This window comes from Paracoccidioides lutzii (assembly GCF_000150705.2).
Source record: "Paracoccidioides lutzii Pb01 unplaced genomic scaffold supercont2.16, whole genome shotgun sequence".
Taxonomy (NCBI): Eukaryota; Fungi; Ascomycota; class Eurotiomycetes; order Onygenales; family Ajellomycetaceae; genus Paracoccidioides; species Paracoccidioides lutzii.
In genome coordinates, this window is record NW_015440962.1 from 95,111 (window position 1) to 117,280 (window position 22,170).

The 22,170-nt window shown below is 40.4% G+C and overlaps 5 protein-coding genes across 5 annotated transcripts; 3 read left to right on the forward strand and 2 right to left on the reverse strand.

Moving 5' to 3' along the window:
- Positions 1 to 193: 193 nt before the first annotated feature.
- On the reverse strand, positions 194 to 866 carry PAAG_12111 (hypothetical protein; the record flags this gene model as incomplete). Its single annotated transcript, XM_015847641.1, has 2 exons — positions 194 to 518; positions 586 to 866. 2 exons carry the CDS (start codon positions 864 to 866, stop codon positions 194 to 196), a joined length of 606 nt encoding a protein of 201 aa, XP_015702716.1.
- A 770-nt stretch (positions 867 to 1,636) lies between these two features.
- Positions 1,637 to 2,617, forward strand: PAAG_05849 (hypothetical protein; the record flags this gene model as incomplete). The annotated part of the gene is made up of 1 exon (XM_002792015.1): positions 1,637 to 2,617. One exon carries the CDS (start codon positions 1,637 to 1,639, stop codon positions 2,615 to 2,617), a length of 981 nt encoding a protein of 326 aa, XP_002792061.1.
- A 967-nt stretch (positions 2,618 to 3,584) lies between these two features.
- On the forward strand, positions 3,585 to 5,462 carry PAAG_05850 (hypothetical protein; the record flags this gene model as incomplete). Its single annotated transcript, XM_002792016.2, has 6 exons — positions 3,585 to 3,966; positions 4,076 to 4,282; positions 4,359 to 4,700; positions 4,788 to 4,954; positions 5,032 to 5,250; positions 5,352 to 5,462. The coding sequence occupies 6 exons, from the start codon at positions 3,585 to 3,587 to the stop codon at positions 5,460 to 5,462; spliced, it is 1,428 nt and encodes a 475-aa protein (XP_002792062.1).
- Positions 5,463 to 18,575: 13,113 nt separating this feature from the next.
- On the forward strand, positions 18,576 to 20,428 carry PAAG_05851 (cysteine desulfurase; the record flags this gene model as incomplete). The annotated part of the gene is made up of 2 exons (XM_002792017.1): positions 18,576 to 19,655; positions 20,006 to 20,428. 2 exons carry the CDS (start codon positions 18,576 to 18,578, stop codon positions 20,426 to 20,428), a joined length of 1,503 nt encoding a protein of 500 aa, XP_002792063.1.
- Positions 20,429 to 21,683: 1,255 nt separating this feature from the next.
- On the reverse strand, positions 21,684 to 22,106 carry PAAG_05852 (hypothetical protein; the record flags this gene model as incomplete). Its single annotated transcript, XM_015845699.1, has 2 exons — positions 21,684 to 21,816; positions 21,994 to 22,106. The coding sequence occupies 2 exons, from the start codon at positions 22,104 to 22,106 to the stop codon at positions 21,684 to 21,686; spliced, it is 246 nt and encodes an 81-aa protein (XP_015699925.1).
- Between the last annotated feature and the right edge of the window lie 64 nt (positions 22,107 to 22,170).

Sequence of the window (22,170 nt, forward strand, 5' to 3'; positions counted from 1 at the left end):
TTTTGCGAGATAGCTCCCCACTAAGACGGGAGCGGGGGATCCTTGCGGCAGCGCCGGAGCGTGAGCGTCAAGGATGTAGAAGATTAGCCTAGGAGATGTAGATTATCGAGTCGGGTCGAGAATCGGACGGAGTCTTAAAGAAGCTGCGGCACAGTGGAAGAATGGAAGAATGGGAGAATGGGCGTCTGCGTGTCTAGGGCTCCGGGAGGATTGGTCGGGTGCTTTTCTCCTCTCGTCTTGCAGCGTCCACGGTCCAAGCAGGGCGTCGTAGCTGGGAGGCCTTGGGGAGATCGATGTCGAAGTCGACGATTGCTGCCGATGATGGCGACGGGGCGAAGTGGGTGGTGGCTTGTGCCACACATTGATTGTTCTCGGCTGCGCCGGCGGGGTCCGGCTTATGTAAGCCGCCGCGGGGGGGTTCGCCACCGCGGGCTGAGCCGGGCTGAGACGCTTGACCGTACTTGGTTAGTCGGGCGGTTGCAGCCCGGCCCGGGAGATGACTAAGACAGTGCGCTAGGCTGTTTGCGGCTAGGGGCTTTTCTCCAGCCACACAAGAGGCGTCTGCAGGTTATTGCCGGGATCCACCAGGGGGGGAGAGAGGCGTGACTAAGCCGGCGCAGAGCTGCGCGGAGACCTGCAGGACGTGCAGGACGTGCAAGATGTGCAAGACGTGCAAGACGTGCAGGACGTGCAAGATGTGCAAGACGTGCAAGACGTGCAGGACGTGCAAGATGTGCAAGACGTACAAGACGTGCAAGACGTGCAAGACGTGCAAGACGTGCAAGACGTGCAAGACGTGCAAGACGTGCAAGACGTGCAGGTGGGATCTCTGGCCAGAAGCTTGGTGAGACGGAAAATGCCCCCATATAGTTTAACTGCATCTGATTTAATAGATTGAATCTTCGATAATAGTCACTAATTATTCAAGAAATCTTTCGCTTCTGCCGGGTTGTCTCCAACCGTTGTTGCAACCATAGCTAGCTATCGTTACATATACCTGTTCCATTCTGCAGCTCTTTACCCTGGGCATCTTTTACACATCGATCGAGCGAGCATTCGATACGGCGCGCTCCCAACTTCCCCGTTCGTGAGGCTGGCTGAGGAGGTTGAGTTGAGCTGCGCTAAATCTTCGCATTTCCCCATTCTCTGATGTTTTCTACGAACAGAGCATGTGGGAAAGGGCAGCATCCAACTGGCCGATATCGCACTTACAGGCGATCCACCCACACATTGCATTTCCTAGTCCTCGTTGTGTATGCGATATTTTTGAGGATATCAGCGATTGGATATCCACTGCCTGTTTTGGGCGGTGGTTCCCTGGCTCATACCGCGATATCGGGTATCTCTCTGGTTTAACTCAGGACATAGAGTTCATACCGGAGCTCTTTTCTTCTTTCTCAAAGTTTACCAATCAATGGGAATTATTACATCATATGGGTTCTCGAATGCCATCTGCAAGATGTTCAACCGGTTTGTAATACCCTTCTTCCCCCCCCACCTCCCCCCCAACCCCAACCAAGAGGCCTGCAAAACGCCCCCCCATTGGATGCACCATCGTGTTTCCTAACAACTTACCCCGCTGAATCCCCAGAACCCCCGCCACCCCGGTTTGATATGTTTGCTTGTCTTGTCTACAATGCATAGTGTTAAATCTCTCTTCTCCCGTGCGCTCAAGCACCTACGCGGGGAACATCCCGAGCCACTCCCCGAAGGCCCGGAAACCCGCCCTTCCTTGGCATGCATGCCGGCTGAGCTGGTACTCGACATCCTTTACCGCCTTCCTCCGCTCAGTCGGAAAGCCTTGTCCCAAACATGTCGACGGTTCCGGAACTTTCCTGAGCTGCGTGATGCTGAGCTAGCCCTCCAGAGCGAGAGGTTTGAATTTCTCTGCATGCTGGAACGAGACGGGGCGCTCTCCAAACTCGTGTGTGCCGGCTGCAAGTGCGTCCACAAGAAATCCTGTTTCGCCAAGAATCAGTTGCGAGAAAGCCCGGAAAACCGCTACTGCGTGGCCTCGCTGCCGGTGTTGCAGATCTGCTCCGCCAGGACGCTCAGCTTCAACGAGGCGAAAGAGAATTTCAACCTGATTCGCAAACTGCCTCAGGAGAGCATGCCGGATTCGCCCAAATGGCGTATGATCCCGTGTGAGCATGGTCCTCAGTACGAAGTCCCAGGCCATTTCTGGTTCACAACGCGGTTCTGGCCGACGAAACTGAAGCAGCTGGATGTGCTCTGTCTCTTCCCGACGCGATGCGACGATATACCCACGAAGGAAACCGTGAATGAAGCGCTGAGAGACTTGGATATTCGTATTTGCCCGCATATGGAGGTGTCAGATCCCAGGATCCTGGACACCTACCACCCGATCATGATCAACCGGACCTCCGCGCGCGATGTCATCTACAACACCGTTGTGTGTCCGCAGAAATCCTGTCGAACCAAAGCAGGTCTTTCATATCCATCACGCTCCTGCTGTGTCTCGCACACGGTCCTGCAGCTCCGCGTCGTGAGGGAGCTGGGCTCATTGAGGAGCCCGAATTCTGCAGCTTGGAAAGCGCAGACTTGTCCTGTTTATCCGTTGGCGTCGGGTGCCATCACCGCTCCGCAATCCGAATGAGGCAGAGACCCTCCCGGAGCTGAGTGAAGCTTCGGCCCTTGGTAGGCAGCTTTTTTTTTTTTTTTGCTCTATGTACATATGTATGTATGTATGTATGTATGTATGTATGTATGTATGTATGTATGTATGTATGTATGTATGTATGTATGTATGTATGTATGTATGTATGTATGTATGTATGTATGTATGTATGTATGTATGTATGTATGTATGTATGTATGTATGTATGTATGTATGTATGTATGTATGTATGTATGTATGTATATATATATATATGGGTCGCAGAAAAGTTATATTCTGGTTGCTAGTTGATTTGGCACGTTGTATCTTTTGTATGTATGCACAGTTCACTTCCACCGGCATAACATTGCTCAACCTCAATTTGACCGAAAGGATGCATTGCACAGGACCAGGGTTACCTCCAGCGACTACTTGAAAAAGTGCCCTTTTGATTTATATAAGTCTCATCAACTATGAAATGCCATCTATTCATATGAAGCTCTTTTGAAATCAGGGATCCACCGAATTAAAATAGTCAACAGAACCCTGAACCAAGGGTGGACAGAAATTCGCCCTTCCCTGCGGGTAGTCACATAATCCTGGGGCAAACACAGGGAACTAACTGTAGGCGAAAAGAGAAAAGGCGGTGAAGCTGAAATATAGCCCCAGTTGCCGGGGGTGCGACGGACACCAGAGTTGCCTATTTAGCGATGCATGAGCAGCTGCCCCGGTGCGTGCCGTACACTAAAAGACTGAGCGAGGCAGCCTTTCCCCGATATCGACAGGGCGGCCTCTCGATATTTAATTAGATATTGAGGCAACAGTGACTAGCTACTATTGTTTTCTTTTTCTTTTTCTTTTTTCTTTTTCTTTTTCTTTTTTTTTTTTTTTGGCCATACAACAACGTCTAGCTCTCTGGAACCCCCACCCCCAGAAAAAAAGCTGTCTTTGCTACCAACAGAGCACCATGACCTTCTTACTCCCTGAGCATAAAGCAGCTGTACAACGCTTCCTGTCTGACGACGAGATCATCGAATCCTCCTCCGAGAAGTATGCTGCGGAGACAATCTTCTGGTCGACGTACAAAAACCCCAAGCCGCATCTAGTCCTACGGCCAAAGTCGCTGCCTGCGCTCCAGAAAACGGTCCAGTATCTCTGCGGATCGGACTTGGACTTCGCTGTCCGGTCTGGAGGGAACAATACAGCCGGCGCACAGGATGTCGAACTGAGCATGAAAGCTTTTGACTCCTTCGAATACCACACTGAGTCTGAGACCATCACGATCGGGGCTGGTCAGACCTGGGGTGAAGTGGACAGGAAGCTTGAGGAGGCAGCCCCTGGATTTACAGGTTAGTCCATGGCAAAATACCTTCTGATGATCTTATTATCGCTGGCTTATTAATTTATTAACTTTTTCTTTTCTTTTTTTTTTTTTTTCCGTTTCTTTTCGTTTGGCAGTCCTGAGCACTCGGGTCCCGTTCGTCGGGGTTGCGGGTTCCCTTCTCGTTGGCGGATTTTCTTGGTTTTCGGGCGAGTTTGGTCTCTGCTCAGATCCGCAAACTCTCCTGGATGCCCATGTGGTGCTTCCAGATGGTAGAATGCTATGGGCGGCGACGGAGCCAGATCTCCTCTGGGCCCTTCGTGGTGGAGGAGGGAATTTCGGAGGTACGCCATGATGCCATTTAACTACCCCAGTAACCCTAGGCACCGCGAGGTGATTGACATGAATGTGGGAAATCAGTTGTGTCAACCTTCAAACTCAAGGTCTACCGTTGCTCACAGAAGATACATGCGGGAACTATTGCCTTTCCAAGGACTGCAGTGAAAGCCGTATCTCAGGGGGTGTCCGATTTCGCGAGCAGATACACAGACCCAAAGATCGCGGCACATGTTTCAGTTACGAACTTTGCATCCCCCGACGACAGAAAAGAAGCTACAAAACCCGATGTCACGATGCATATATTCGATTCCCACGGAGAAGAGCATGCACGGAGTGAATTGGGTTTCAAATGGGCTTTCGACATCGAGGGTGCAGTGGACATGACGAAGGAGCTCAAGATTCGTGAAGTCAACGAACTTACAGGTACGACGAATACATGTAATAGTTAATTAAATCAGGTTTATCGCATGAAAACTGACACCGCCATTCCCCCCCCCCCCCCCCTCTTAGCATCATTGCGTTTCGGAGACCACAACCACTCGGTGTTGTCTTCACCGCTTGTCGACTCTATTGATCCCGACTTCGTCCTGAGGATGGCACAGTTCCATGAGCGGACCGTAGAGGCGAACCCGGCCTTTCGAGCGGGCACCTTCGTCATCCTGGAGCTCATGGGAAAGGTGGGAGAGCTCTTTCCGGATAATACTTCGTTTATCATATATGCTTCGGACATAATATTATTGACATATTTCTGCAGAAAACTTTAACCTCCGCTGGGGGCCCAGCGGCGACAGCTTGGCCTCGCACGAAACCTCAACATGCTCTTCAATTGGTATTGGGATACCATTCCGACACGGATTGTTCCACGGAATTGGCGTTGGAGCTCTTGGAAAGGGGCCCGACGGAAATTGCCCCTTCTCACAAGCCCAATGAATTTTGGCCAGCTTTTCTGCATGGGTTCCATGATTTGAGCCAGGTAAGCGGATTTTCTATTCTGAAACTGAATGCACCGTGGATGCCTTGTTCTCTTTTCACACCTCTGGGGTGAGTCTTGGCTGACGTTGGACTCCGCCATAGATCTTCGGGCCAAACTATGAGCGACTCCGTCAGATCAAGACAAAGTATGATCCTAAGGGCAGGCTGAATAAAGGGTTTTTAATCCCTCCGTATCGAATGAAGCAGCCGTGAGAAAATACCGGAAGGTTATTGAAGAAGAGAATGACGACATGGATGTATGCCATAGAAGAAATTACAGCTCGAGTAAGCCAAGGAAGCTAGCTACTTGTCATGGATCGGAACCTAATTCCAAACCAAATGTGAACCCGTAACAAAAGAGTAGAATTCTTCTCTTCTATTTTTATCCCGAATGTGGGAAATCAGCTGTCTCCACCTCCAAACTCAAGGTGGAGAAGTTTTGGATGAGTTTTGCGGAGATCCCGGTGTTGGTTGGCGGCCGAGCCAAAAATATGGGGGCGTTTTTGGGCTGGAGGAAGTTAAGTACTTGTAGTAACGTAATCGATAAGCAAGTCGGCCACATAAGCGAGTCGGCCACTTTCCTCTCCACTGTACAACAAGAATGTCTTCAAAGTCTCAACTATAAAGAAAAACTAGCAAATTACATTATAAATTATTTCCTATATGCTTAGAGCATGTATGGGCAGTATGCTCAATAATCTCACATACACTACACTGTGGTGCTGCACATTTTTGTGATCACAACTCAGCAGTCTTAACTACCCCCTGCTCTCATTCATTGATCCTTTATACATGATTCAAGTCTTCTTCAACCCTCAAAGCACCCTCTTGAGCTACATACATACGGCCTCTTTCTCACTTCTTCTTTTGTTTGACATTTGCGCAGTCCTTAACTCCCTGTTTTCAGCTACTAGAATAGCAGCACTATGCATTATCATTTGACACCCCTTGACCAGCTGACTTAGGGCACAATTGATTGGATTAAGTGGGCTCTGCATACAGTGCTTGATATATTCTTTAACTTTCTCAGCCTGCTGCTCCAATTGATGTATATTATGTGGTGTGACTGTGGCCCAGGAGGTTTGAGAGTTGTGAGAGATCTTTAATGAGGTGAGAATATGCATCATGATATTAAGCTGTGAGAGAACCTGCTCAGGATTGTACAGAATCAGCTCAGCAGTCTTAAAGCTGCTCTTAATATTGCTTTCAATCAGAGCCTGCATCTGAGCTACAGAATAGAGACTCAAAAACTTCTTCTTGTCAATATGATTGATCTCAAGCTGCATATGATTTTTCACCTGCTATCTATATGCAGTTTTCAAAGATGAGAAGCAGTCAACATTCAATGACTGAAGAAGATGAGAGAAATATAACAGCATGTAGAGAACAATGATCTGATTTTCAATGCAAAATTGATCAAATTTAATTGAGATATAACTTTAATGTCAGTCTAGAATCAACAGTCAATATCTGCTTTTCATATAAAGTAGAATCTTCTTGTTGAATATTTCTTTTAGTTAGTATAAGCTTAGCTGATCAGTGACTCAGTCATTCTCACTAACTTCAATCACTCAGTCATATGATAGTCCTTCTATCTCATATCAACAGAATTGATGTATCTTTTCTTTGAAAATAATTATTGTATGTAAGACTCAGTCAGTTGCATTGACTTCAGCAATAACAGTTACTTATTTCTGATCTTCAGACTATATAAGCTTGAGATTTTCAACTCTTTTAGATTCAGTCATCATTCTAACAATCTCAATTACACTCATCTGAAACTCAGTTACATCAAAGTTGTAGATATCATTTTTCAGAATTTCATACTTCATAATAGTATTTTGTACAAGTTTAAATTACTTATGAATAATCTCAAGATTCTCACATAAGGCTCACTAATGATTATATTTGCATGAGAACTTGGATTTCAGCTCATCATGATGCTTGATAAAGTTTTGTACTCAGCATTCACTCACTGTGAGTGAGGGATTGAATTCTTAGCTGATAAGAAAAAGATTGATCATTTCTTATACAGCTGTAATTCAGAGAGACTAATCTCATTTATTCATGATTAAAATTTATTGAACAAGAAATTCTTTCTCTGTAAGACTAAGTTTCTGATTCTTTGAGAGAGTGTTAATACATGCTGTATAATCATGTATCTGATCATCTAGAGTGAAATATAAAATATCATACAGCTTTGCTGCAGCTCATATACTTGAAATTTGATCATTTTTAAATGCTTGAATGACTAAAAAAAACCTTCCTTCCTGAGTAAAGATTTTATTTCTTTGTGTGATTGATATTTTTAATGATGAAAATATTATTTTGAGATAAAATGAAAAGTGACTAACTTGTATTAGAGAATTTCCTAGCTACTTGAGATTATATACATCTATATATTTATTAGTAGCTAGCTAGCTTGCTTAGAGAGTCACACAATATAACAAGGTTAATAACAGTCCACTAAGAGGTTATGAGACTCTCAAATTAGAGGTCTTTCACTGTAAATATTATAAGGAGAAGCTGTAAATGAACAGCTACAAATGAATAGCTACAAATAATGTGAGGAAAAATATGAACAATAATTGAATGACATTAATAGTCAATCTATGTTCAGGTGGAATGCCAGATTTGACAGAAGAATACATGTTAAAAAGAAGATAAAACTGAGAATCTGAGAATAGAACTCTAGATAATAGAACTTCAAAGGTTATAAATTTACTATCTACATCTATTACAGTCTGTAGAAATGCTTTTGAAGTATTTGAAATAGACAAGATGATTTTGAAGAAATCAAATAAGTCTAATAATACATATGAAGATCTGATTGATGAAATGTCAGAGAATATAGTTGACCCTAGTAGTTAGGTATCAGAAGTTAGTGAAAAAACTCTGATGAGATTAGAGATTGCAAAACTTCAGTGAAAAGTTAAAATGATGAGAGCTAGCAAAGAGACACTTATTATTAATACTAGTAGTAATAAAATAAATGAAGATCTTACAAACTATCTATAGAGAAATGACAGAACTATTATTATAATAAAGATCTTGATTGAATTTAGAAATTAAGTGAAGCACATCAAGAAATTTATCATTCTGACTAATTCTGTAAATTATTCAATGTGAAGAGAAGAGATAATACTGATTGCTAAGCAATCTGAAATCAATGATATTCTCAATGAGAAGCAATCTACCCTGAAGGATGATGTCAGTATGAATATATAATATTTTTAGACTGAAAGAAATATATGACTCTATAACTATATGTTGTCTTCAATCTCTTCATAAGTAAGATCTCATTTTATGATATCTTCAAATTATCAGTTGTTAGTGTATATTCTATAAACAATTATAGAAGAGAACTTCTTAGAGAGGTCTGCAGTTCACTGCATCTGTTTTTTTGAGAAACTGATTAGCTTGACAGTTAAGGTAAAAGATTTATATAGAGCTTTTATAGAATGTTTAATCATTATTTAGACTGAATATACTCATTTGAGATATAAGATTAAAGATTTTATTCTTTTTGACTACTTGTTAACTATTATTAGTGCTGAATGAGCATTATTCATTAGAAATAGAATAAATCATATTAAAAAAGATGCTAACATTTATGATATTGAGACAGATTTCATAAGACTATGTTGAGATATTCTATTGCATCTACCAGCCTTTGAACAGAACACTGCTTTGATAAATACAAGAAATTCTACAAATAATACTCAAAATTTATGAAAAAAGAATAAAGGTAAGAATAAGAATTTAAGGATTAAAGATAAAAACAAAGATAAGAAGTTCAAGTAGAATAGCAATAACATGAAAAAGATATACTATCACTGTCAGAAGACAGGGTATCTCAAGACTAACTATTGAACAATATCTGAAAAAACACTCTATAGATTATAAAGAAAAGAATAAATATAAAAATAAAAATAAAAATAGTACTGCTTTAGTTTATAATATTGTGAAGTAAGTATTCTCTGTAAAAGAGATGATTTACTTCAGTGATAAAGTGGTGAAGAATACCTGAGTTTTAAACTTTAAATTAAAAGCTTATACTATATCTCTGAAGAATATTGTTGAGGTTACACTCTAGAAAATGAATGTCATGTTGAAGATGGTAAATGAATCTACAACATCAGTAACAGGTGTAGAGAGAATGTGCATCTTAACTGAGAAATCAAATATTGAACTGAATAATATCTATTATATTCTGAAGCTAAAAGTCAACTTAATGAGTCTTAAAAAACTTATATGCAAAGATTATACTTTCAAACAATTAGTATATGGCAATAATCATTCAATTTTGATAATGTCTTCTGACAAGATGACAGGCTTTACAGCACATTTAAATGAAAAGAATATTTATGTGATGGGAAAATTATTAACATTAATAGATTTGATTCATTTTATAATATTAAATAATAATTTTGAACCTATATGTGTCTTGCAATCAAATGATGATTCTCTAATAAAGTTGCTCAAAGAGAACATCAAGACTTTGAAATACATAATAATACAGTAGCATCAAAAGCTGAATCATTTAAACTCAGTGAATATATTAAAAATGACTGCAGATTTTAGACTAGAGATGTGAATAAAAGGTTAAAAGACTTTGTCATTCTACAAGATATGTGTGCAAGTAAAAATAACTTATTTGTCTTTTACTCTAATGAGTAGAGCTGTTAAATCAGCAATGAGATTTTTTATGAACTTTGTAGAAGGAGAAAAAATACTATATGATGAAGAAAATCTACTCATTGAAAAAGATGCAAGATACTGAATAAAGATTACTAATGACATCACTTGCTTTAAATAAATTATTCTAATTATCATAAAAGCAGAGATTACATCAATACTCATAAGCTTCATTGACATGATTGAAGCAATATCTCAATAGTCTGTAGGAACTCTATACTAAAATAATGATAGAGAGTTTAAAAGTGATAATCTCAAAATATTTTATAAGAATAAGAAAATAGTATATGAAGTGACAACTTCAGATATATCTCAATCAAATGATTCTGCAGAACATGTGAATCAGTTAGTGGTGAATAAGATAAGAAGTCTACTATTTGATAGTAGACTTACTAAAAAGCTTTAAGATGAAGCAATACAGACAGCTGTAATATTGATAAATATATTCTCTACATCAACAAAGATTTTTGACTGTAAAGATGACAGTTCATTGATATTTTTTGAAGTTTAGACAGAAGTTCAACTGTCAGTTCATTGAATTTGCAGATAATAATGTAAGATTTATAAAAAGAATCTGAAAGTGATAAATAAGCTTACAGATAGAATAGATAGCAAGAAGTGATGATTGATGAGTTATCAAGAATTACATCAATACTGTATATAAGATTTAAAAGAATGTAAATTAGAGATTGCTAGAAATATTATTTTTGATGAAAATCTTATCACAGATTCTGTTCCTGCAAATGCTGTGAGTAAAGCTGTTCAGATGATAAGAGAAAATATCAAACTGTCAAAGAAATTAGATATTATTGATTCTCTGAATGACTGACATTATTGTCTACTAAAACAACTAGTAAAAAATAAATCAAAGATTCTAAAGATATTGATTAATAATAATCTAAAAAATATTATTAATTCAGTCTATCTGCTTGATGAGACAGAGCTAGTCAAGGATAATGAATCTGAGATACTCACTAGTAACACTGATTCTATTCTGAGCATGTTTATGAATTACTCAAATAATCTGATAGAGATGAAGAAGAGCTCAGATTAAAATTACTGACTTGAGACAATAAGAAAAAAAATCAAAATATTTAAAAATAAAAAGATATATATTATCATTGAAAAGATGTTTGAGATGAATATTTTGATAGATAAATAAATATTTAATTATAAGTTAAATAATAGAAGTGAGATAATTTATTTTATAGTTTGCTGAGTAATTAGAGAATTTTTGCAGCAGCAGAGTATTCACTACTTCAAGTTCTATGCTGCAGTCATCTCAGAGTATACAAGTTACTTTCTATTCACTATATCAATTGCCAGAGGTTCAAAATTGAAGTTGATTGACTATATATCAGTATTTTTGAATGACATACTGCTATAGGATGAAATGGTCTATATGCAGTTACCTACAAGTATTAAACATGAAAGAAGAGGGCTGGTGGACCTTCTCAGACAGAGTTTATATGATATGAAGCAAGCTGCAAGAACCTGATATTTTGTGATAACAAAGCATCTCTGTAAAGGGTTAAGCTCTAAGAACTAGAGGCTAGTCCTCCTATATAACAAAGACAAATTGCTTGAAAAAGGGAAGAAAAGAATGAGATGAGAACTCGAGCTTAAGCAAGCTCGCGTAGCACAATCACATGCGCATATGCAAATGATGGCTAGGCTGAGTCAGCCAGCCAGAGCAAACAATGACTAGGCTGAGTCAGTCAGCCAGAGCAAATCTAGAGGTTCAACCCCTTATAATACTCTCCTTCTCTCTCTTTGTTGCAGGCCTTTACAACTATTTAAAGCCCTCTTTACATCTAATTTTGCCTGCTGAGAGGCCTCCCAAGTGTTCAAGGCCTTCACTTCTTGTAGGAGACTTGTGTCATTTCATGTAGACTCAGCCCAATCTACCTATTTAACAAGGTATTGCTTTTTCCTCTAGTAGATTCATTCATCCTGAATTTCCTCAATCTCAAACTCAGATCCTTTCAGAATCTCTATAGTGAGTGACTGTCAGTCAGTTTGCCTCTGACTAGGCAGGGAATCTGTCACTGCAGCATGTAGAAGCTTTATATTAAAGACATTATGAATGTCAGATGAGACATTTAGTCAGTAAGCATGAGATTCTATCTTTTCTAGCACAGTATATTGATTGTATTTCATGTTCAGCTTCTTGCACAGATGATTAGTTCTCATGTTCTCTAAGCTCAATCAGACCTTATCATCAGATTGAAAGCTTGAAGCTGGGTCTCTTCATCTATTCATGTATTTCTCTTGAGATTGCTGAGCATCTGTTATTTTCATTTGAGCTCACTTCAACACTTCATAGGCCTTCCTCATATAATCATCTGCAAACTCAATAGAATTATGTGATGTTTCAATGGAAGGTGCATCAGCTATATCAATGAAGGAGATGTGAAAAAGATGTGTTAAAAAGAATGAGCTCATACCTGTTGAGGCAGTATCTCTATTATTGATGATCAGCTCTGCTAGAGAGAGTCATTCACATCAGTCATCCTGTTGAAAGCTAATGTACTTGTGTAGATAGATTTTCAGAATCAGGTTCATTTGCTCTGTAGCTCTATCAGTCTCTGAGTGATAGACTGTAAAGAGTCATCTCTTAATGTCTAATTTCTCACACATCTGAGTTCAAAACATGCTTGTGAAAGCTGACCCTCAATCTGACACTACTGTCTTAGAGATGTCATGTTGAGAGATGATGTTGTGAAGAAACACTATAGTCACTGTCTTCACATCAGTTTTCTTAACTACTTTTAATATAATTCTCTTGATCAGTCTGTTCATTATAATCATGATGTTTGTATATTCTTTAGAGCTTGATAAGTTCATAATAAAGTTCATAAAAAGCTTCTGCCACATATGTTCAGGAATGAAGAGAGGCTTAAGCAGTTCCTGACATCAATCTCTTCATTCAGTGTTTGATCTGCAAAGATGACAGTTTCTGATCATTCTTCTCATATCAGCAGTATAGCCTGATCAGTAGAACTCATGTCTTAGAACTTCTGCTGTTTGCTCTCACCTGAAATAGCTGGTAAGAGGTGAGTCATAAGTCTTATGCACTAATCTGATTTGAAGAGGTTCAAAGTCTGGCATCCACTTATGATCTTGAAAGAAAAGCTCTCTGTTCTCATTTAAAGAGCACTCAGAGATGGAGATTTTAATGCTGAGTTCAGAAGAAAATCTGAATCTTCTCTTATGAAGAATTTGCTTCAGATACTGTAAGATTTTGTTATTTTTGTGAGTCTCATTTCACTGAGCTTGAAGAGACATCTCAGATTTCACACTGACAGCAGTCACTATTGATTCTATTTCAGATGTCAGTACATTAAACTTAAGTAGTTGAGCTTGCCTCTACTTGATTCTCTCATCATCAGCACTCTATGACATGTCCTGCTCTCTTCATGATAGAGCATCTGATTCAGCATTCAACTTCTCTGACTGGTAATCAATTCTGAAGTTGAATTGATAGAAAATATTCATTCAATGTAGCTGTCTTTCATTTAGTCTGTGTGTAGTCATGAAGTATTCTAGATTCTTATGATCTGTGAGAATCTTGAATTCCTTTACACTTTATAGCTCAGCATTTCATTTCTTTAAACACTCAATTATTGCTAATAACTTCTTATCATGAATCTCATAGTTGCATTCCACAGGTGAATGCTTGTGAGAGAAGAAGGCACATGAGTGTAGAATGCTCTGCTCATCATATTGTAACAGTGCTCCTTCTGAGATGTAATCTGAGAAGTCTGTTTTCAATATAGTCTCATAGTTAAGGTTAAATTGAAGCAGGATTGAAGCAGAGATAAACATTGATTTTAGATACTTAAAAGCTTCCTCAGCCTTGCTTATCTACAAAAAAGGAACATTCTTGTGTATAAGAATTGTCAGTGAGATCACAATCTTTGAGAAATCTCTGATAAATTGTCTATAGAAATTGACAAAGCCTAAAAATCCTCATACATCTTTAAGAGTAGTAGGTGTCACCCATTCCAAAACAGCTTTAACCTTCTCTGGATCTATTCATATACTCTTACCTGCTTCAATGATAAATTCAAGATATTTTGTGCTGTTTATCTCAAACTCACTTTTTCTGATATCTGCCTGCAGGCCTGCTTTCTGTAGATGTATAAGCATCTTTTGTACATGCTCACAATGCTCCTGTAAGCTTCTTGAGGAAAATATCAAGATGTCATCTAAATAGACTGAGCAGAAGTCATTCAGATATTCACATAATGCCCAGTTGATATATTTTTGAAATGTGCTCAAAGCATTGGCCAAACCAAAAAGTGTAATCAGCCACTCAAATAGTCTGTATCTGGTTCTAAAGACTGTCATCCACTCATCATCTTCTATGATTTGAATCTTGTGAAAAGCTGCAATAATGTCCAGCTTAGTGAATCATTTAGCCTGTTCAATTTACTGCAGAGTCTCACTGATTAATGATAGAGAATATCAATTCTTTCAGATGATTTTGTTAAGAGCTCAATAGTTCACACAGAATCTTAACTCACTCTCAGACTTCTTTGCAAATAGTACAGGAGCAGCTGCAGAGGAGTTGCTCATTCTAATAAAACTCTTATTCAGATAATCTGTAAGAGTCTTTCACAAAGCCAGTAGTTCCTCTCAAGATATATTATATAATGAGCCCCAATGGGGTTGTTCTGTGCTATCATTGGCCTTTTTAATCAGTTCAATCTCATGATCTCTACCTGGGCCACAAAGTGGAGCTGGAGTGTCAGCAGCTTCCTTATCAAATACATTCAAAAACTCATAATAATGTTCAGGCAGCTTTTCTCTAGGGTCAATCTTTGATTTCACTTCTAGAGTCTTTTGAATGTTAGTCAAACTGACAGCAAAGATCTTGATGTTTCACTTCTCTTGAGTGCTCATAAGTCTAGAGAAGTTTACAGCAGAGATGGAAATCACATCAGCTTTTGCATTTGAACTAGGCTCTACCTCTATGCCACTCTTTTCAAATCTCATAATTCTTTGATAAGGGATCACAGTCACCTTTTGCTGGGTCAGTCAGGGGTCATTTAGATACATATCATGACCATATAACCTATTCACCACATAGAGAAAGGCTCATTCAGTTATGTGATCATCTATATCAATTCAAATACCAGTCACTATGCTTGTGGAGAGTCCCATAGAGTCTTCAAAGCTGGTTATTTTAACAGAGGGAATTTCAATATATGAGAGCTTATACTTGTTAACATAGAATTGAGAAATAAAATCATAGACATTACATTCACTGTCTATCATTGCTTTAGTTGAAAAGGTATTATCTACTAGAGCATTGACAGTGAAGAGTTTGAATATCATCTTAGATTTAAATATTCTCTATTGCTTTCTCATAAACTTCTTATTTTGCTCCTTCCAGTGTCTTTTGATTGGAGCTACTCTTTTCCTAAATTCTCATCCATATTCACATTGTCATTGTTCAGTACCAGCTTGGGGATCACATTAGCTATCATAAGGGTGGCAGAGCATCTGAGAGGTTTGAACAAATAGCTCTTAATCATATGATCTTCAGCTCTGCATCTCAGGTACAGACCTTGCTCTCTTTATTGATTAACCTCTGTCTGATTTATCAATTTGATATAGTGAGTGCTTGGGGTCACAGCACCAGGAGAGAGATTCATCAGATCATCAATGAAAGCTTGAGACTAGTTTCATTAGTCAAGAATAGCATGATGAAGTAGAGAATGTGAATTAGATGTTATATGATCTGAAGAAGATCTGTTCTCACAATGTTTAGATTACTGTCTTAAAGTCTTAAGCTCAGAGAGTTGATGATCAACTAATCTAAGCTCTCTGCAGTAATTCTCATAGAGAGATGATTCTCTTACATCCACTATGCCTTCCCTTAGCTCCATGCTTAGAGTAGATTTTAAATACTTCTTTTTAACATGATCATCTCATTTGTGACCATCAGCTTCCAGCAGTAGCTGATTAAATTCAGGCAGAAAGTTAAAGAGAGCTCTTCTACTCTGCTGTAGATTGTTGAGCTTTTGCATAGTCTTTTCCTGTTGTGCAGAATCACTAAAGAACATGTGTGTCTGCTTCAGTAAGCTCTCTACTGTGAAGTTGATCTTGTTCTTATTATTCTCAACTTAGAGGTAAACTCAAGCTGCTGCTATTTCTTTCAGTCTTGAGTACACATACTAAGTACATTCCTCATTATTACTTAAAGCTTTCTCATCAATCTTAAGTTTTGATTGAAGCTTTAGCTCTCACTGAGGATAGTGCTCCAGATTAGAATCATCATACTTCTTGCAGTCTGATAGCTTGATCTTTGGTCTTCTGACTGTAATAAGTGGTTACAGGTTTAATTGAGAGAGGATTGATGTTGAGATGTTCAAAGCTTGTTGTAGATTAGCTATTTCAGCTTACTAAGCTGCTATTAAATCTCTGTTCTCACACTGAACCTGTTCTTGCTATTGAAGAAAGGTCATCCATTGTTGTTCAAAGCTGCTGAAAGTGTCTCTGCTCATTGCTTCATATTGATTCATTTGTTGTACAAGTCTGCCACTTTATCTCATTCAGCTAGATGTTTTCAATGTTGCTCATTCATTTATTAGCACAATTGCTAACCCAGTCTATTCATATACCAGTGCTATTATTAAACTTTGTGATGCAGGATTTAAGGATCTTAATAGTCTATCATATATCAGCATGTTTGCTGAGCTTTATGATATAGGATTAAAACTCCCAGTAGTCTATCAATGAAAGAAGTGAAGCAATTCATGATGTAAAGGGTTAAGCTCTAAGAACTAGAGGCTAGTCCTCCTATATAACAAGGACAAATTGCTTGAGAAAGAGAAGAAAAGAATGAAATGAGAACTCAAGCTTAAGCAAGCTCACGTAGCACAATCACATGTGCATGTGCAAATGATGGCTAGGCTGAGTCAGCCAGTCAGAGCAAATCTATGGGTTTAACCTCTTATAATCTCACATTATTGAGATTTAGAATTTCAAAATATGATGAAGGATTTCTATTTCATTCTATTCATAAAATGTATTTAATACTGCATATTGATGATTGCAGAGTTATAGGCCCCAAAGAGACAGAATTAAATTAAATATTAAATAAGATATAAAAGAAATTTGATACAAAAGATATTAAAGAAGACAAGTATTATCTTAAAATGAAAATCAAATACAGGCTAAATGCAGGCTAAATGATGACTTAGCAGTCTTATAGACCTACTATATTGAAGAGATTCTTGAAGATTTTAGAATAAATAAGATTAACCTCACTGATACATCTATGATGATAAGTATACAACTCAAATTTGCCTCAGAGGAGGATAGTGAATTGAAAGATAAGTTTACAGTTATGAGATATTGTCAGGGACTTAGATCACTTCAATATCTTGTATCAAGCACAAGATTAGATTTGGCATTTGCTGTGAACTATTTGTCAAAATTCAACTCACATCTAAATAAGAACTGCCAGGTGACCCTGAAGCATGTCCTTTACTATGTAAAGAAGATGAAAGCCCTGAGAATAGTTTACAAAAATGAAAAAGATGATAGAAACCTATAGCCAGTTGCTTATTGTGATTCAAATTGAGCAGGTGCAGACCCTTAATATAAATCAATATCTGACTATATCATCATGATTAATGAATCCTCAATATCATGGCATCCATAATGTTAAACATTAACTACAAAATCAACAACAGAAGCAGAATATATCACTGCTAGTGAGACTGCATGTGAGCTTATTTGATTGTATGATATGCTGCAAGATGCAGGCCTGATGGAAGGAAAGTCAAAGATCTGCACAACATTGCAGGTGAATAATAAAGATGTCATTGATCTGATAAAGAAGAAGTTCTTGACAAAGAGATTCCATTACATAAAGATTCATTATCATATACTTCATGACCTAGTTGAGAAGGGAGAGGTGGAGCTCTCACATGTAGATTCTACAGCAAATAAAGCAGATGGATTTACAAAGCCTCTGCCAAAGCCAGCTTACAATGAATTTGTGGAGAAAATAGGATTGATGGAGGTCTGGCCTCATTGATGAGGATGATTGATTCTACATGGTTTTGCAGCCCTTAAGGAGGTGTAATGAGAATACAGGTTAGGAGAATAATTGTGTGCTTTCTTTGCAAAGTTACAGTACAGAGGCGTAATAGAGCTTTTCCTAATAGGGAAACTAGCCTCTGATTCCTGTATTTAATTTTTATTGCGGATTTGAGGGCATTCAGTAGGGGATAGGGCAGAGCTCGGGCTCACCGTGGCATGGGGAGGTGTTGGAGGATTCCCCGGCTACCCGAGGTCACGTGCACCTATGTATTTATTAGTAGCTAGCTAGCTTGCTTAGAGTCACACAATGCAACAAGGTTGATAACGGTCCTCTAAGAACTTGCTTATGTGGCCGACTCACTTATCGATTACGTTAACAAGAAAAAGAATTTGCTGGGTTGCACCGCGCATCGGAAGCCTTGGCGCCCAGAGAATTTGCTGCGTAATTAGTCAGCGGCTGTCGCCTGCTCTAACCAGACCGAACCGTTTGACCTTCAGAAAGATTTTGCACCGTCAAGTTGCTCGATTTCGATTCGTCTTAGTTCTATTTGCGCTCTCTCAATCACCATGTCAAACCTAGCACCATCCGTATTCAGACAAGCGCTTCGTGCGCGTCCGCGGCGATGTGCCTCCGCCAGGCCACGACTATCGCGACTGGCGGCTGCCAGACGGTGCTATGCGTCAGAGTCAAACCCAGCTCAAGCTCAGGCCAGCGTGAATGTGAGCACCACCAGGGCCGAGCAAACTAGCACATTGCCGCAGGATCCAATTGTGCCGGGTCCTCCTCCAGTTAGCGGAGATGCCATGACGAGCCCGTCTGCTGGCATTCTGAAGCAAGCCACCCTCCTAGACCAGGGATCTCGGCCGATATACCTCGACATGCAAGCCACGACACCCACGGATCCACGTGTGCTTGACGCAATGCTTCCTTTCCTCACTGGCCTTTACGGGAACCCCCATTCGAGAACGCATGCGTACGGATGGGAGACTGAAAAGGCCACCGAACAGGCGAGGGAACGTGTTGCCAAGCTGATCGGGGCGGATGCTAAGGAGATCATCTTCACCAGTGGCGCGACGGAGAGCAATAACATGAGCATCAAGGGTGTTGCGAAGTTCTTTGGACGATCGGGAAAGAAGAAGCATATAATCACGTCGCAGACTGAACACAAGTGTGTTTTGGACAGCTGTCGACATCTGCAGGATGAGGGATTCGAGGTCACATATCTCCCTGTTCAGAACAATGGGTTGATAAATCTCGATGACCTTAAGGCTGCCATCCGTCCCGAAACGGCGTTGGTTAGCATCATGACCGTCAACAATGAGATCGGCGTTATTCAGCCGATTAAAGAAATTGGAGCCATCTGTCGGGCGAATAAAGTATTCCTCCATACAGATGCGGCCCAGGCAGTCGGGAAAATCCCGATCGACGTCAATGATTGGAATGTCGACCTCCTTTCTATTTCCGGACACAAGATATACGGCCCCAAAGGCATTGGAGCTTGCTACGTGCGACGGCGGCCGAGAGTTCGTCTTGATCCCATTATCACTGGGGGTGGCCAGGAGAGAGGTCTCCGAAGTGGAACCCTTGCTCCTCATCTTGTCGTTGGTTTTGGAGAAGCGTGCCGCATTGCAACAGAAGAGATGGAGGTAAGCTAGTCCTTCTTTATTTTTCTTTATTTTTTTTTTCTTTTTTTCTTTTTTTCTTTTTTTTTTAATCTGTCATGACGCAACCAAAACGGCATTTATATCTTTTCTGGTTATCTTTTCCCACATCCCCGTGCACGAAATGATTACACGCCTTATCCCAAGTCGTCTGAGAGTAGTTGGTTATGTAGCTTCGCAGCTTTTGCTGTTCAACCAACTCTCTTTGATTTACGTAGCAGGGCTATGATTGGCTTGGGAGGATTTGATTCTTCTTCCCTCCTGCTTATATATCTCTGTCGCTATATCCATCATTTGACAGTCTGCTTCGGATTGCTGATGCGGTTATATTCCAGTATGATGCGAAACGCATCGAATATCTGTCCAAGCGGCTTCTGGACGGCCTTCTCTCAATGGAACACACGACCCTAAACGGTGACCCGGACAAACACTATCCCGGCTGTGTCAACGTGTCATTCGCTTACGTCGAGGGTGAGTCCCTCCTCATGGCTCTTAAGGATATCGCTCTGTCCTCCGGCAGCGCCTGCACGTCAGCCTCGCTGGAACCCAGCTACGTTCTCCGGGCCCTTGGAAACAGTGACGAGAGCGCACACAGCAGCATTAGATTCGGCATTGGCCGGTTCACGACAGAGAGCGAAATCGACTATGTATTGAAGGCTGTGCGAGAGCGAGTCTCGTTCTTGCGGGAACTCAGTCCGCTGTGGGAGTTGGTGCAGGAGGGCGTTGACCTGAATACGATCCAATGGAGCCAGCATTAAAAAAGTCTCCTCCCTATTTAACTAGCACAGTCTCGTTACATGATTTGATACCAATATGTTTACCCCTCCTGTCGTTTTACCCGGACGGCTGGTTTTTTTTTTTTTTTTCCTCCGTGATCTTCAGTTTATTCCGACCTTGAATTTGCCTTAAAAAGGGACGGTCTTCTCTTCTAGTCCAACAAACAGACATCTGTGATACCTCCAAACCTAACAGGCCTTAACGCAATCCTTCGCACCTCCATTTTCAACTAGCGAATCACAAATGACATGGGCGTGCCCAGCATTTCGGGCTTCCTTTTGAAGTGGGCTTTCGCTTGCTGTATATACTACTTAACTCGTGTAACATATTATTCTTTTGTTATTCTGTTTCTGGGCAAGTTGTTATTCTACCAAAAACAAAAGACAGAACGACGAGAAACGTTCGGTACAACTTAGCCCTCTCTTCTCCTTGACAGAATGCATGGATGGCCCTTCATACTCTGCCGTGTCTAATTTCAATCGCTGAAGTTTCGCAGGTAACTTAACTTCTCTGCGTGTAGATATTAAGTAAGAATACCCGCAAAGACACGTCATGACATAATATTATATATAATAGTTATTTTGTTCTATATCTCCCAACGAGTCAATAGCCTCGGCGTATTGCTCTCTTTTCCCCATTTTATTTCCCTTGTTCTGCACTCCCAGCGCGCTCCCAGATCGCCCTGGACACGTTCGAAAAAGCAGCTGCTGTGAGAAGAATTCCAATCACAGAAATCCTTGGAAGATCACGGGAATGACGATGGTACCAACATCCTGCTTTTGATCGTTCGGCAATGCACGCGTAGTGTCATAGATGACTATTCGGAATAGCTGTCCGAGCCTAGGAGGAGTCGTTTCTGGCATATGCAGCTCTGTAACTAGATAACTAGGCGTCTGACTAGCATTCTACCATGCGTCTCATGATCCCCGTGCCTACGCAGTCCGTGTATTAATAGATAGGAAGATGTGGTGTATCTTCGTTGAAGATTCATGACGTATCGAAATAGGGGGATAACTATATTTAGTAGACTGCATCCAGCTCATTTTGTTCTCTGACTTCCCCTCCCCCGCGCACCCTGGGCATACCCCGACCGAGGTTTTGGGGCTGAGGTAGAATTTAAGCTCTCTACCAAGGTATGCTCCAGCCCATGCCGCGAAACTGAAGAGTCACCGGTTGGGCTGTTTTCTCCACGTCTAACCGGGGTTTTGTAATACTTAATAATATAACTTTACCAACCTAGGCCCTTGCGGAGGAGGAGTTTGGGATTTTTTGTTGGCCCTGACAGAGTTGTTGTTCGCCATTAGTTGTTAGATCACCCCGGCATTCAATTTCTTTCCCTTTTTGCCTGTGAAACTGCTCTCTTCTATTCCTATCGTCCCCAAGCAGTTAACTAGTTGGTTGGATAGAACTCGAGTGAATGTCATGTGGGTGGCAATGAGACATAATGCTTTGCTAGTTTGGCGACGTTCTCGAGGCCATCCTTATTGAAGAAGAATAACTAGTTCTCTTTAGCTTTCTTTCAGGTCGAGAATTGAAGTACACTTACACATCTTGTCGAGTCTCTCGTTTGCTTTTTTGAGACCTCCTCCCAGCCCGTGTTTGCTTCACATTTGTCATTTCTTGACCCCACTCACTCAATATCTCCGCTCCACCCTCCATCATATCTGAATCATCTCTGAATCATCTCTGCTCGTCGCTGGCACTTGGTGGAGTAGGTGGTCTA